Genomic DNA, 13,624 nt, shown 5'->3' on the forward strand with positions numbered 1-13,624 from the left:
GCTGAGACCACGGGACTGTAGAAACATGATTGTTGGCCTTCATTTCTGTATCCAACTGTAATTTTAAGATTAGCTATTAAATAACAATTAGCTAATGTTGCACATGAGACAGGTGCCATCTCACTTTGGTAATGTAAATACAATATGGCCAATATTATATTTATTATTATATTAATTGTAATTTATTACAGCAGTGAGCTTGAACTCTGTTTCAGATACTGAGCTTCAGGAAAGATTCAAGCTGCATTTATTTATATTTCCTATCACTTTATATCTTCACTCAAAGACGAGCATCTTTTACAGTGATGTATTATACATAAGAGACAAATATTGTTCTTTTAATATGTTGGCATTACTAAATCTGTCTGAATGCTTACATATATGTGTAAAAAGAAAATTTATGAGCTGTGATAACTGTTTCTGATAGAATGAAGAGTAGACTGATATATTAAATATTCCTTTAATGAGTGAGAAAATCAGACCATGTCATAACTGCTTTAAGTCACACAGAATAGATATCAGAGCCTTAAACAGGCTGACTTCTGCTAAATGGGTCAAACTGGGCAGAAAGTCTACAAACACATAACATCCTTATAGAATATGATGTAACACTATAGATCAACTTACCTCAGAATATATAAAGCATATAAACAATTACAGCAATATGTTGCAACAAACACAGCAGTGCTACTAATCCAAAATACTCAAAGCTTCATAGAACTGAAACAAACATTTATTTTTAGCTCCATTCTAAGTTCTCAGATGGTACAGTGGACACATGTGTGACTCCTGTGATTAAAGCATCTTTCTTTCAGCTTAACATTATTAAGTGACATTATATTCAGTACTTACTTTTAAAAGTTTACTCTTCGGCCACCCGCTTCAGCCATCCACCGTTTTTCTCCGAAAAAAATATCCACACCCACCGCTGCGCTATGAGTCTACACCGGACCCAGCCTTCAAATTTGGGGAAATGAAGGGCGCATTTGTCGACCGCATTTGGAGTACACTTCGAATTGGTCAGCCTTCGTCGCGTCGCTGTGACGTAATCGGTCTACAAATGCGCACTATGAAGTGTGCTGTCACTGGATTGGGATACAGCTTTTGTTTCTCTAAAAGGACACGCAGCACCGCAGACTGTGGTGTGAAACACGCTTAATCTCTTACATGTGCTCACTGATCACATTTTGTCTATTTCATTCAACAAAACAGGAGCAGGTGAAGCTCGCTGAGTAATATTGGGGAATCTCAAAGCAACTCGAACCAGCCGAAGTTTTCATTCAGAGTACACTGATGAGATCATTTACTTCCAGACAAGACAAAGCTTATTAACGGTTCAAACTGTTAACTGTTATTAACATCGAAATAAAATCATTTTATTATTAATAAAATAATAATAAGATGAACATGACGGAAGAAAGAAAGATGGGTTCCCACTTCCCCGTATTCACCAAAACGAACAACCTCACAAAGTGCTTTCAGTTTGTTATAACTTCATGCACACGTTGGAGTATACAGTGTCCGATTACATTAATTCTATAACATTTTAGCAAAAAATAAATACTTTTCATAAGCAGTGCAGTGTTGTTTGTGTGTTTATCAAATCAAATAAACATAATGCTAACAATATTTGATGGTTTGATGGATTTTCATTGCTAGACAGAAGCAACATTCCTGGATTAAGTGAAAACTTTAACCATATGTATGCGGTATATTTTTGTACAGATGCTGACAAACTGAGTTGTAAAAATCTGCAAATTTCACCACAAACAGAGAACTACATGTGAAAATATCCAACATTTTTTTTAAATCCTTTTTTATTACTAACCTTTAATTTTATTTAATAATTTACATATTTAAAAAAAACTTTAAAAATGTAGAAAAAATTTGCACAAAGAGCTGACATAAAAATTGCGGCATAAACACCAACAAATAGTTTCTAAATGCTTCAGTGGAACAGGTTTTTGTGTTTTGTGTTTGTCAGACTACCATTTTTCCCCCAGAAATGGTACACTTCATTAAATGGTCAAGATCAGATCTTCATGCTGATAAAGACGTGAGCCCCGGCTCGTCGTTTGACTGGTCTCTATCACAATGCTTGTGTTTTCTGAGCAGATTGTCACCTCGTCTAACTAAAATGAGAAGATAAAGAGTGACTTACATCATTGATCTCATTTGTCTCGAGCTTGCTATGTGACAAAAAACAACTAAAATTACAGACACATTTAGCAGCTGAATTAAAAGAAAAAACAGCAACAATGTGTAAGAAAGAGTACCTGCTCTGAGATTTCTTTTTAAGCCAGACAGCGATGAGTGCAGTAACACAGGCCAACAACAATGCAAAGGATATAATGATTAAAATCCTTCCTTTGAGAAAAACACAGAAAAAATGGGCATAAACATTGAAATATCTACTAAATAACAATAGACTAAACAGAAAAAGTGGGTGTAAAAAATCGACATGTTAACGTACCAAAATTTCTGTGATTAGATCCAAATTTCTCAATCAGACCTGATAAAAGGAACCTCAACATTAAAATTGTGAAACAATCACCAATTTATAAATCAATGACATTGAAGAAGTTTCTAACCATCATCATGATAATCATCATCATCATCATCATCATCATCATCATCATACTCCTCCTGGACCACATGAATCGTCACCATCACCTCTCTCTGAGGAGCAGAGAGCACTCGTGCTGCACATCCCACCTGTGTGCTGTGTTTACGTGAACCTGAGAGCACAGCTGTAGTGGTGACAGTGAATGTAGCGTTGGTGTTGGACACACTGACAGTGTTGTACTGTGAGAAGCTGAGGTCTTGTTGTGAGACACTGAGTGTTACAGTGGGAGCAGGTCGACCAGTGGCTGAACAGGAAACAACCCACTCTTCAGTAGAGTTTGACTCTCTGACATCAACAACAGGTTCATGCAGCTCTGTGAAGGATCAGGAGATATCATCAACGTGTTCTTACAAACACACCAGCTGCTCACACATTTATGTCCAGTATGTTTGTTTGAAGAACTTATTGTTGGTTAAAGAAGGTAAAAGTTCTTACCATAGACTTGGAGGCAGGTTCTACCTGTGAAGGAGCCTTCAGGATAAGTGTTAAACAGACAGTGATAGCAGCCTTCATCTTGCTGCATCACATTCCTGATGACTATGGAGCAGTTCTGTAGTCCAGTGTTTTTAAACGTAAATTTATCTGTAAAGCCATCATTCACTCTCGGACCAAACTGCTTGCTGTAGGTGGCGACATTTGTCTCCACATTATTTGAGATTTTCTGCCATGTGACCTGAAGGACGTCTTTAGTCTCCAAGAGCTGACAGCTGAATTCAGCATCTTCTCCCACTGCTGCCAGCACAGTCTGCTGTGTTTGGATCACTGCTGTTAGAGCTGCATGGACATATAGATCAAGGTGTGAGGATCCTGTTTGAGTTCAACTTACTGGCAAAGAAAGTCCAGTGTCGCCAGCTCTCACCATCATTCTCCCATTGTGTCAAGGTCCCCGGTCATTTGGCCCAGCATTTTGAGTTTGTTTTTCTTTGTCCTCAGTTAAGAATTTACTTATATATAGTCGTTTATAATCGTGTAGTTATGTTTTTTGGATTATATGTTTGAGCTTTATCTTTCTTAGGAGGCTATAATTATTTCCTTGAATTTTCAGTTTATCCTGCCCCACCTGTTTCCTGTATCTTCTTACATCACACGGTCTCCGTCTGTTAGACGTGTTCTCATGTTTTAGTAATTTCCTGTTTATTGTTTTATTGTTATCACTTTTCTGTGTGCATATATACACAATCAATACTAGCATTATGAGCACTGACAGATGAGGTGAATAACAATAAACATCCATTAATCATGTGCATCAGTAGCTGCTCTTGTAACAACTACTCTATTCTGCATTTGACACAAGTCAGGATTAAATGTGTGGTGCATAACTCTGTCTGCTTAAACAGACTCAGATTACAAACGTTCACACAATTTTACCAGGAACGCTTGGGAAACCATAGGTTTGTGCACATTTCAGCTCAGTCACCACTTAAATCACCCTGCCTAATCTTTAACATGTTCTGTATAATAACATGACTGATTATAACTTTAAGAAAACCATTAAGAGTTAGCGTTTGTGTATCAAACAATAACAACATTAAATGTAAAACAGGCAACAACAAAACAAAAACATCACAAATTTATAATTACATACCTTCAAAACATAACATTAAATCTGTTGCTGATATTGAGTGTGAAGCCACTGACGATTTTGTTCCAGTCAAAAGCTCTTATTCTGTTGGCTACAGAGCCAAAAAATGTTAATAATGTATGTATTACTTATTTAATGATATTATAATTATAGTATTTCAATATTAAAAATGTAATAATTAACCACACAAAATTATTAGGAGGTACTGAGGTGATGCTATTTTTCTTCCACTAACCGCTACAGCACCCATAAGATCCTTTCTGGCACAGCCATGTGTGAGAATATGAATGTCTCGTCTCCAAAGCCAGAGAGCAAATGCACTTATCCACACGGGACAACAACCATGATTTGTTTTCGATGGTTTGCAATCTGGCAGTTGGAAAACTGGGTGTAGTAGTCACTCCTGTCCAACTTGAATTATGTCAGATGAGAAAAACGCACAGTTAAAGACAGACTCACACACTCACTGTCTGATGACAAAGTAAATCATTCTGACACTTTTATTAAAGTCAAATTATATTTTTTTTCTGCTTATACTCCAAGTATTTGCAGTAGTGATTATTACCTCAGTACTGTGTGTGGATGTTTTACCTTAACTATGCTGTGAGAATTAGATGTTCTTTAAAGGTTCAATGATCTTTATTTTTTATCAAAGGCTAAAAAAAACTAGTCAAAATTACAAGTGTGATGATAAGCTTGGTATGTATCAATAGAGACTGAGATATGTTAATAGGACTGGAGTATATTAATTATTCCCAGTATATCATGAGTGTGTATTTGCTTTAATTTGCAATTTAAATAAAACTACAATACAGTTAAATTATGTAGTGAGCTGCTGAGCTGGACAGTTTACCATTACACAATAGTATAATTTTGAGTCTTCAGGAAATCAGGGATAAACTAATCAAATAATTTTGTGATCTAGACAGAAAGCCTATTTTGACTGATAATCTCAGAGTTTAATACATTATACTCCATACTTCCACCACTACAGTATTCAAAAATAGTTCATCTTAATGATCCATCCCACCACCACAACTGAAAGGAGTTATGAAAGGCTACTTAACTAAAAATGTAAAGAAATGATCTTTCACTGTATTTTAAGGGCTAGCTCATACACTGTTATTAATATCCAGTTTCCTCTCACCTTTGTCAAAGAGCCCAAAAATAAAAACAGCAGCAACATAATGTAAAACTCCAACGTTTGCCATTTCATTTGAATGAAATGATCTGAACAGTTGGCCAGGAAAACCATGTGTGACTCGTTTTCCTTCTGTTACAATGCTCCACTCAGGATGAAGCTGAGATTTCAAGTGTAACCAGTTTTATCTTTAATCTCTTCTCACAGCCTAATTCAAATGGCAGAGACATTAAACGTAAAACTTCAAATGTTTACAGATTATTTTCAAAAGTATTGTATCTCTATGTTCATTTGTTATATTTTTATGTATTTGCAACTACAATGCATGTTGATGATGTGGATCCTAACCAAGTGTTTAAACTATGATGTTGAACTAAGCAAACTTCATCCCACTTGTCATGTTTCGGCTGTGTGCAGGCAAGAGAAGGACCCAAATGCAAAACTCACCACGCAGGAATAAAACTCAAAAACCTGCTTTATTGCAGAACGGCACAAAAATATAACTAAACTAAACTGGGGCATGGATAAACTAGAGCATGTACAAACAGATATTAATCTTTAGTAGGGCTGTCAAAATTGAGAGCAAACAAAACAACTGCTGTATAATGCCCTCTGCTATCTTTGTTTAATTGGTCACATGACTGCATCACATGACTAAAATGTGTCATCGTTTTTGAAAGTCTGCATTTTCGGGTGTCCACGCTGCAACGGGACAGCTCCGTTTTGAAATGTATGAGTTTTCGTTTTGAAAACGCTGTGTTTTTCCTTGGGGAAAACGCCATCTCAGTGTGGACAGGAGGCCAAAATGGAGAGAAAACAATGTGATACATTGAAATACAACGATTTTCAAACGAAAACGCATTACTGTGGACGTAGCCTTTGATCAAGGAGTGAAGCTAGACAAATATTCTGTTAAATTCAACACTTACTGAAACAAAAAGTTCAGTGTTACTCTCACAGGTCTGACGTGACACACATTTTCACCTTCACCTCAATTATTCTCCCACCGTCCTTGAGCCTGAGCTTGTACCTCTCGAAAAACGAAAGAAAGGAGTCTTTACAGTTTAAAAAGTCCTAAATCATATAACATACAGTTTTATCTCACCTTTGTCAAAAATCCCAATAATAAAAATTGCAGCAACATAACGTAAAACTTCAACTGCTGCCATTTGATTCAGTGTTAGGTGAACTGTAAGGATGCAGAGGAATCGTATGTGTGACTTGTTTGGCCATTATACCATATACTGAATGAACCAACCAATCAAAATTTGTGTTACTCCTGTCAGAGCTAAGAAAAAATGGGTTCTTTGTTTGTTTTCTGGTTTAACCAGTTGTTTAACTCTTTCTAAGAGCCACTAAGTCTCTACAGGTTCCACTTGTCAGAGAACCTTAAGTGTTAAACAAACAGTGATAGATGGCCTCCTCCTGCTCCGTCACATTCCTGATTATTATGGAGCAGTTCTGTCGTGCAGCATATTTAAACTCAACTTCATAGTAAGGTCATTGCTCTTAGAGATGCATGAGCTATAGTTCAAAGTGTGAGGGGGGGGTTTAATACTTTGTTCAAGTTCAAGTCCAACACAGAGGAAAGACTTGCTAAAATCTGTTCTTAGGGAAAACAGCCTGCTCAGACCCCCCCCCCCCCCCACTTAAGAATATTAAGGACATTAAGTTTGAACATAATGTCCTTAATATCAGACAATTTATGAGAAAATTCTCGTTTGAATTAGATCAGATCAGGCATGCTGTTCCTGCCAATCACACCCCTCCAGGGCTCACTGTCATTGCACACATGAGTGTTGAAGTGTTCCAGTAGGATGACAAAGACTACGGCTGGAGCACTCTTGAACATCCCACCCAAGGACTCCAAGAAGGTCAGCTATTCTGAACTGTTGTTTGAATGGTAAGCTAGACAATAATCAGGACCTGTTCCCCGACCTGAAGGTGCAGGGAGCAAACCATCTTGTCCAATGGGAAAAACTCTAACTTACAGGCAGCACGCCAATGGGTACCAAGGTACCTGGGGCCCACCACTTCTCACCAACAGCAACTCGGCACAAAGTCTAGCCTTTCTCCAGGGGACTGCTTCTAGAACTTAAGTCATGCATTAAGGCTATCTAGTAGTTCTCAACCTCATGTACTAGCTCAAGCAACCTTCCCCACAAGAAAGGTGACGTTCCATGTCCCAGTCGTTTATCCCAGTAGCCGGAGATCAGTCTGGCAGGGTCTTCGCCCTTTGCCACCACCCGACACACACTGCACCTGACCCCTATGGCGCTCCCTGTGGGTGGTGGGTCAGTGCATGTCTCCTCTTCATGCTGTGCCTGGCCAGGCCCCATGGGCAACAGGCATTCTTCCTCGAGCACCCTCCCTGCTCCAGCTCCCTGGTAATCCTCTTCCCAGCAGGGTTGTAGAGAACACAGTTTTAACTGTTGTAATTATATATGTCAGTGTCTGTGTAGGTTCTCAGTCATCAAGGTCATGATATCACGGTAGCAACTGGACTTCTTTCAGCTCTCATCTTGTGAACTGAAGAGGCCTCTAAGATGAGAGGTGAAACATCTTCAAGAGACTTAAGATGTCCAGTCGCTTTCTTTCCAAGCTCCTTGGACTACGAAGGGCATTATATATATTTTATATGCATATTAGCATTTTACTCTGGGAGTTCCCCTACAGTCTACTTAAAACACATTTGCATTCTTATGTCTTTAAAATCAAAAGAAATCAAAAAGTTTTACACGTACTTAACAAATGCTAAGTCTTTTTAGTAATAAACTTCAAATCTGTTCTCCTAAACTCCTCAGCATTTTTATCATGTATGAACAGACACCCTCAGAGGTCATGTTATTCAAATTTACCTGAAAATCTGTTGGGAATTATTTTCATTTGGTTGCTGGTATGAATATCAATTCCAGCAACAAAAGAAAAGATATCAGTCAGCCAAGTTACTGAAAAATATCTCATGTTAGCCATTCCTGCTGACTTTCAATTAATTAAAGTGAGTCAAATTTAAAATATAAACTTCTGTAACATGACAACAGAACATCATTTTTAAAGTCGATTTTTTATTGCCTTCCATTTTCATTTTTTTTTCAAATATTTAAAAAACAGTGTAAAGATTAAATAGCACATGAAAATGGAAATGTACAGGACAATAATATTATTTAACAGTTTACAAAAGTTTCAGTGCAACACATTTTAGTGCTTGTTAAACTTTTGAACTGTTCTGTTAAGGAACAACATGGTCACATTATTCCAAATGTAAAAAGGAATAACAACATTTAAAACTGTTGAAAAATAAAATAAAATAAAAATACATGTGCTATAAATATACAGTGCAGAAGATATTATAAAAAATACAATTGTAACTATTTTAACTGTCAATGTAAATGTAACAATTGATATTTTCTTTAGTACAACTTTAATGCAGTTATTTGTCAAATTTTAGCACCATTGTTTTAGGTAATATACTCTTCTTGAAAAAAAAAGTAATTTTTTTTCCATTATGTAGTTTTGTTGCTGTTGAAGGACCCAGATCATCATGTGGTGTCAGCAGGTGCCCACTTGTCATGTTGTTTACCTGAAGGTGTTGGAGTCCTTTAAATAAAAAAAAGAAACAAGCATTATATCACTGCTCTGTCAATAGTACAGAATCTAAAAATTCTAAACAAAGTAATAGCTTAGTGGAAAAACGCATCAGTTTGGTTGACATGCAGTTTACATTAGATTGTAAAAGAATAAAAAGCAGCTCTGGAGGTAAGTCAGAGAACTCCAAATATCACAACATATTTTTAATTTTTACTTTCCATTGCATGTTTCACTACATTATAATTATTCACAATTTTAAAAGTCAACCTTTAATTAGTTGTAAAATGTTCCTCCAGCTATTTCTTACATGTTAAACTTATGGTGTCCTGTGGCAACATTTTTCAGATGCAATCAGACAAACCGAATCAAAAACAAGCTAAATATTTTCATGAAATTATTTCTAGTATTTTCACACAATAATAAAATGTCACATTTTATTACATCATTACATTTGATATGCTTACTGTATTCTGTTGTTATTAAATGATAGGTTCATGAGCTTTTCTAAGTATTGAAATATGTTTTAATTTATATTTAACAGTAATCCAACTTTTTCACAACTGGGGTCGTAACTTCATGGGTCCAGAATGACAGATCAAGAGTGACTTACCCCTTTATTTCTCATCGTAGATTCAGGTAAGTATAAGATTCATCTCAACCTGCCTGTGAAGCTGACTGAAATATTCAAGAACAGTTAAATCTGCACAAATATTTATTAACTGAAAAAAAAAATCAACAACACTGTTTAAGACGAGTACCTGCTCTGAGATTTCTTTCTATACCAGACAAAAATGAGTGCAGTAACACAGGCCACCAACAACATCACAGACAACAGAATGGCTGAAATTCTGATTCCTTTGAGACAAACACGAGAAAAAAGAATATAATAATTTGAGCAACTATCAAAAGACAGTAAACTCAACATAAGAAAAAGTACATTTAAAACACTGAAATGTTAACACACCTAAATTGCTGGGATCAGATCCTGATTTCTCATCTAGCTCTGGTAGAAGAAACATAAAAGTTACAATCACAAAGTAGTCATTAATTTATAAATCACTGAGTTCAGTTTCTCACTGTTATCATGAGGAATCGTCACCATCACCTCTCTGTGAGGAGCAGAGAGCACTCGTGCTGCACATCCCACCTGTGTGCTGTGTTTACGTGAACCTGAGAGCACAGCTGTAGTGGTGACAGTGAATGTAGCGTTGGTGTTGGACACACTGACAGTGTTGTACTGTGAGAAGCTGAGGTCTTGTTGTGAGACACTGAGTGTTACAGTGGGAGCAGGTCGACCAGTGGCTGAACAGGAAACAACCCACTCTTCAGTAGAGTTTGACTCTCTGACATCAACAACAGGTTCATGCAGCTCTGTGAAGGATCAGGAGATATTATAAGGACTATGTTGTCAAGAAGAAACAAGCTTCTAAAGCATTTTACAGCATCATGGTTTCTTTCAGTCTAATCCGGTTAAAGAACATATAAGTTCTCAATTTTAAATCCATGTAGACATTGAGGGTTCTCGGGAGGGGCCGTGCTATCACCTGCTGCTCTCTGGCAGCAGCACCATGCTCTCCCTTGTTTTAAATACACTTTAGAGCAACACGCAGCAACACTACACTTGAGCGGGAGGAGGGAGGTATGGGGTCTTAACACACCCCTGTTCTCTGCTAGCCATCGGGGCGGGGGGGCTGGGAAGAGATGCTGGCTGTCCGATTGGCCTCCCTGCTGCTGCGGAGCCTGGGGCGGTCTGCTTGCCTCCACCCCGGAGGGAAGGGTAACATCTCTTGGGTCTGGGTGCCGTTTCCATCTCTGGGGGTGAGGATACCTGGACCCGGGATATAGAGTATGTTTGGGGAGTGTGATTGTGTGTACATGTCCATTTACGTTTATTCCTGCGTTGGGTGAGTGCTGAGTGTTTGTATATGTGTGCATGAGGGTGGGAATGCATGTCTGTGTCTGTGTGTGCCTGTTTGTCTGTGTCTATATGTCAGGTCGGGTCTTAGACTTCACCTCTCTGGGAACTCCCAGGCCCTCCAAAGTGTGGAGGCCTATCTCCCCTCACCACACTCCCTGCCGGTGACTGATGCCCTCAGGGGTCGGTGCGTTGGTGGTTCTTGGTGTCCGGGGCTGGGCGCTCAGGTATGTACCAGCTCACTCCCGGTGACTACTTGGCGGGGCCTGGCGCCTGCTGCTCGGTCAGGCCTCTTCCGGGGCGCGGGGGGCCCTCGGGCCTCCGGCCTCTGTGCCTGCGGCTCGGTTCACTCTGGCACAGCTGGCTGCCGGCAGAGCCGGCGGGCACGCCGGTGCAGCCCCCTCTAGCTTCTGCCCGGTGGCTACTGGGTGACCCCTCATCTGGGGATCCTCAGCCCTTCCCATGAAGGTGGCACGGATGCCCCTCCGGTGGTCCTCCTTGGGCTCTTGCACTCTGGGGCCTCTGGATGTCTGGGGCCTGGATCTCCTCCATGCCTGCTTCATGCCCTGGGGGACGGGGCTATGGCTCTCTACATCCTCTAGCAGACCATTACATGGGGAAACCATTTGAATACAAGCGCGCCGATCCACACAGGTGTGCACATGGGTGTTCACTATTCGTAGACTTAAATCACACCTTTCTTGGCTGCTACTTCAAAGCACATTGTGCGCTGTCTGTCCTGCGTGCTGCACAACAACATTCAATATTTAGTATTTACTGCTGTTTTCACTTAGCTAGATTAATGCGATGGTGTTGTGTATAGTATGTTGCATTGTTTTGTTTTGTTGTTTTTGCTTGTTTTCTATTCTTTTTCTCTCAACAGGTGATCCCGGAGATATTTTTTCTTCCCCCCTTTCTCACTGTCCCTCTCCCCTTCTGTTTTTCTTTTCCTTCCTCTTTCTTTCTCCCTTTCCTATCCCTCACTCATGTCTGTCCCGTCTGTAACAACTGAAAATAAAATAAATAATAAAAACAAAGGTCGATCAAATGGACCAATACGGCAATGCCATGATGATCCATTTGGCAAAATAAATCCATTGGGTATCCTTGTTGGTCTTCAGACAACAATTCTGACGGCTAAAGAACCAAATGGGACAGGCGGAAAAAAAAAAAAAAAAAAAAAAAAAAAAAAAAAAAAAAAAAGAACATATAAGTTCTTACCATAGACTTGGAGGCAGGGTCTACCTGTCAGAGAGCCTTCAGGATAAGTGTTAAACAGACAGTGATAGCAGCCTTCATCCTGCTGCATCACATTCCTGATGACTATGGAGCAGTTCTGTAGTTCAGTATGTTTAAACTTAAATTTATCTGTAAAGCCATCATTCACTCTCTGACCAAAGTACTTGTTGTAGGTGGCAACATTTGTCTCAACATCATGTGAGATTTTCTGCCATGTGACCTGAACGACATCTTTAGTCTCCAAGAGCTGACAGCTGAATTCAGCATCTTCTCCCACTGCTGCCAGCACAGTCTGCTGTGTTTGTATCACTGCTGTTAAAGCTGTAGATAAAGGTGTCAAGCAAGACAAACACTCTGTTCAAATTCAACACTTACTGCAACAGAAAGTCCAGCGTTACTCCCACAGGTCTGACATGACACACATTTTCACCTTCACCTTACTAATAATTCTCCCACCACAAATAAAATCCTTTGAAACCTGAGCCTGTACCTGTGGAAAAAAAGAATGAAATGAGTCTTTACTGTTAAAATTCTCTTAGATCTCATATTGTAATTAACATACAGTTTATCTCACCTTTGTCAAAGTTCCCAAAAATAAAAAAGACAGCAACATAAAACTTGTAAAGTAAAACTCCAATGTTCGCCATTTCATTCAATGCGAGGTGAACTGTAAGGCTGCACAGGAAAAGCATGTGTGACTTGTTTGACCACATAAAGGGAAAGTCAAGAGTTTGAAACTTTTGTCCAGTAATTTACAGCATGTACTGAATGAACCAACCAATCAAACTTTGTGTTACTCATATCAGCACTAAGAAAATGGGCTCTTTGTTTGCTTTCTGGTTTAACCAGTTGTTTAACTTCTCCTAAGGTTTTTCTGACCGTGCAGAAAAGAGAGAGATTAAAAGTTTCTGTAAAAAGTCAAACGTTTTCAGATTATTTTTGAACTAGAAATGTTACATCTCTCTGTTGTGTGGTTATGTTTTTATGTAGTTGCAACTAAATTGCACGTTGATGATGTGGATCAAACTAATGTTTAAGCTATGATGTTTAATTGAACAAGCTTCACAATGTAAAGCTACAGATCTTAGCAACCTAACTGAGGCTCCCCAAGATAAGAAAATCCTGTATGTTCATTTATTTACATCTTAATGTATCATAATTGCAAACAAAAACACTGTACACAAGTGAAATTACAAACACCATTTACCATAATTAATTAGCTGGAACTGAAAATATGTGGAACATGAGACAATAAATTGTTACATATACATACACATGTATAATTTTTCAGGGAACACTGTAGAAAAACTATGAACACAAAAATAACACTTTGTGACTAAAAGTGTTGCAATAATAGAATCTGCAGTCACAACAACCTGAAAAGACCAAACAGCAAAAAACACTGAGAAAGGAAACACATTTTTTATCAGTGAAAAAATATGCGTCTCTACTTCACCTCGTTATATGATATGCTACAAAGAAGAAAGGTTCAGTGAGTTCCATCCACAACACAACACAGAGTATTGAATGAAA

The 13,624-nt window shown here is 38.5% G+C and overlaps 2 protein-coding genes across 5 annotated transcripts; both read right to left on the reverse strand.

Annotated features, from left to right (window-relative positions):
* Positions 1 to 2,000: 2,000 nt before the first annotated feature.
* On the reverse strand, positions 2,001 to 5,477 carry LOC146492279 (OX-2 membrane glycoprotein-like). Its single transcript, XM_085151494.1, has 6 exons — positions 5,356 to 5,477; positions 3,062 to 3,400; positions 2,592 to 2,939; positions 2,474 to 2,512; positions 2,277 to 2,367; positions 2,001 to 2,132 (listed from the first exon to the last, which is right to left on the reverse strand). The coding sequence occupies exons 1-6, from the start codon at positions 5,417 to 5,419 to the stop codon at positions 2,129 to 2,131; spliced, it is 885 nt and encodes a 294-aa protein (XP_085007620.1). The 5' UTR covers positions 5,420 to 5,477; the 3' UTR covers positions 2,001 to 2,128.
* Positions 5,478 to 8,389: 2,912 nt separating this feature from the next.
* LOC146492280 (nectin-3-like) lies at positions 8,390 to 13,605 on the reverse strand. Of its 4 annotated transcripts, none has more exons than XM_085151478.1 (8): positions 13,548 to 13,605; positions 12,666 to 12,766; positions 12,074 to 12,412; positions 10,015 to 10,308; positions 9,902 to 9,940; positions 9,696 to 9,792; positions 9,548 to 9,608; positions 8,390 to 8,946 (listed from the first exon to the last, which is right to left on the reverse strand). In XM_085151478.1, exons 1-7 carry the CDS (start codon positions 13,592 to 13,594, stop codon positions 9,587 to 9,589), a joined length of 939 nt encoding a protein of 312 aa, XP_085007604.1. In that variant the 5' UTR covers positions 13,595 to 13,605; the 3' UTR covers positions 8,390 to 8,946; positions 9,548 to 9,586. The 4 variants fall into 4 exon arrangements, with proteins under 4 accessions (XP_085007604.1, XP_085007602.1, XP_085007606.1 ...); XM_085151476.1 differs by having other exon boundaries at positions 9,548 to 9,612; XM_085151480.1 differs by lacking the exon at positions 8,390 to 8,946 and having other exon boundaries at positions 9,438 to 9,608.
* Between the last annotated feature and the right edge of the window lie 19 nt (positions 13,606 to 13,624).

The sequence above is a fragment of the Neolamprologus multifasciatus genome, chromosome 23 (genome assembly GCF_963576455.1).
Source record: "Neolamprologus multifasciatus chromosome 23, fNeoMul1.2, whole genome shotgun sequence".
Lineage (NCBI taxonomy): Eukaryota > Metazoa > Chordata > Actinopteri > Cichliformes > Cichlidae > Neolamprologus > Neolamprologus multifasciatus.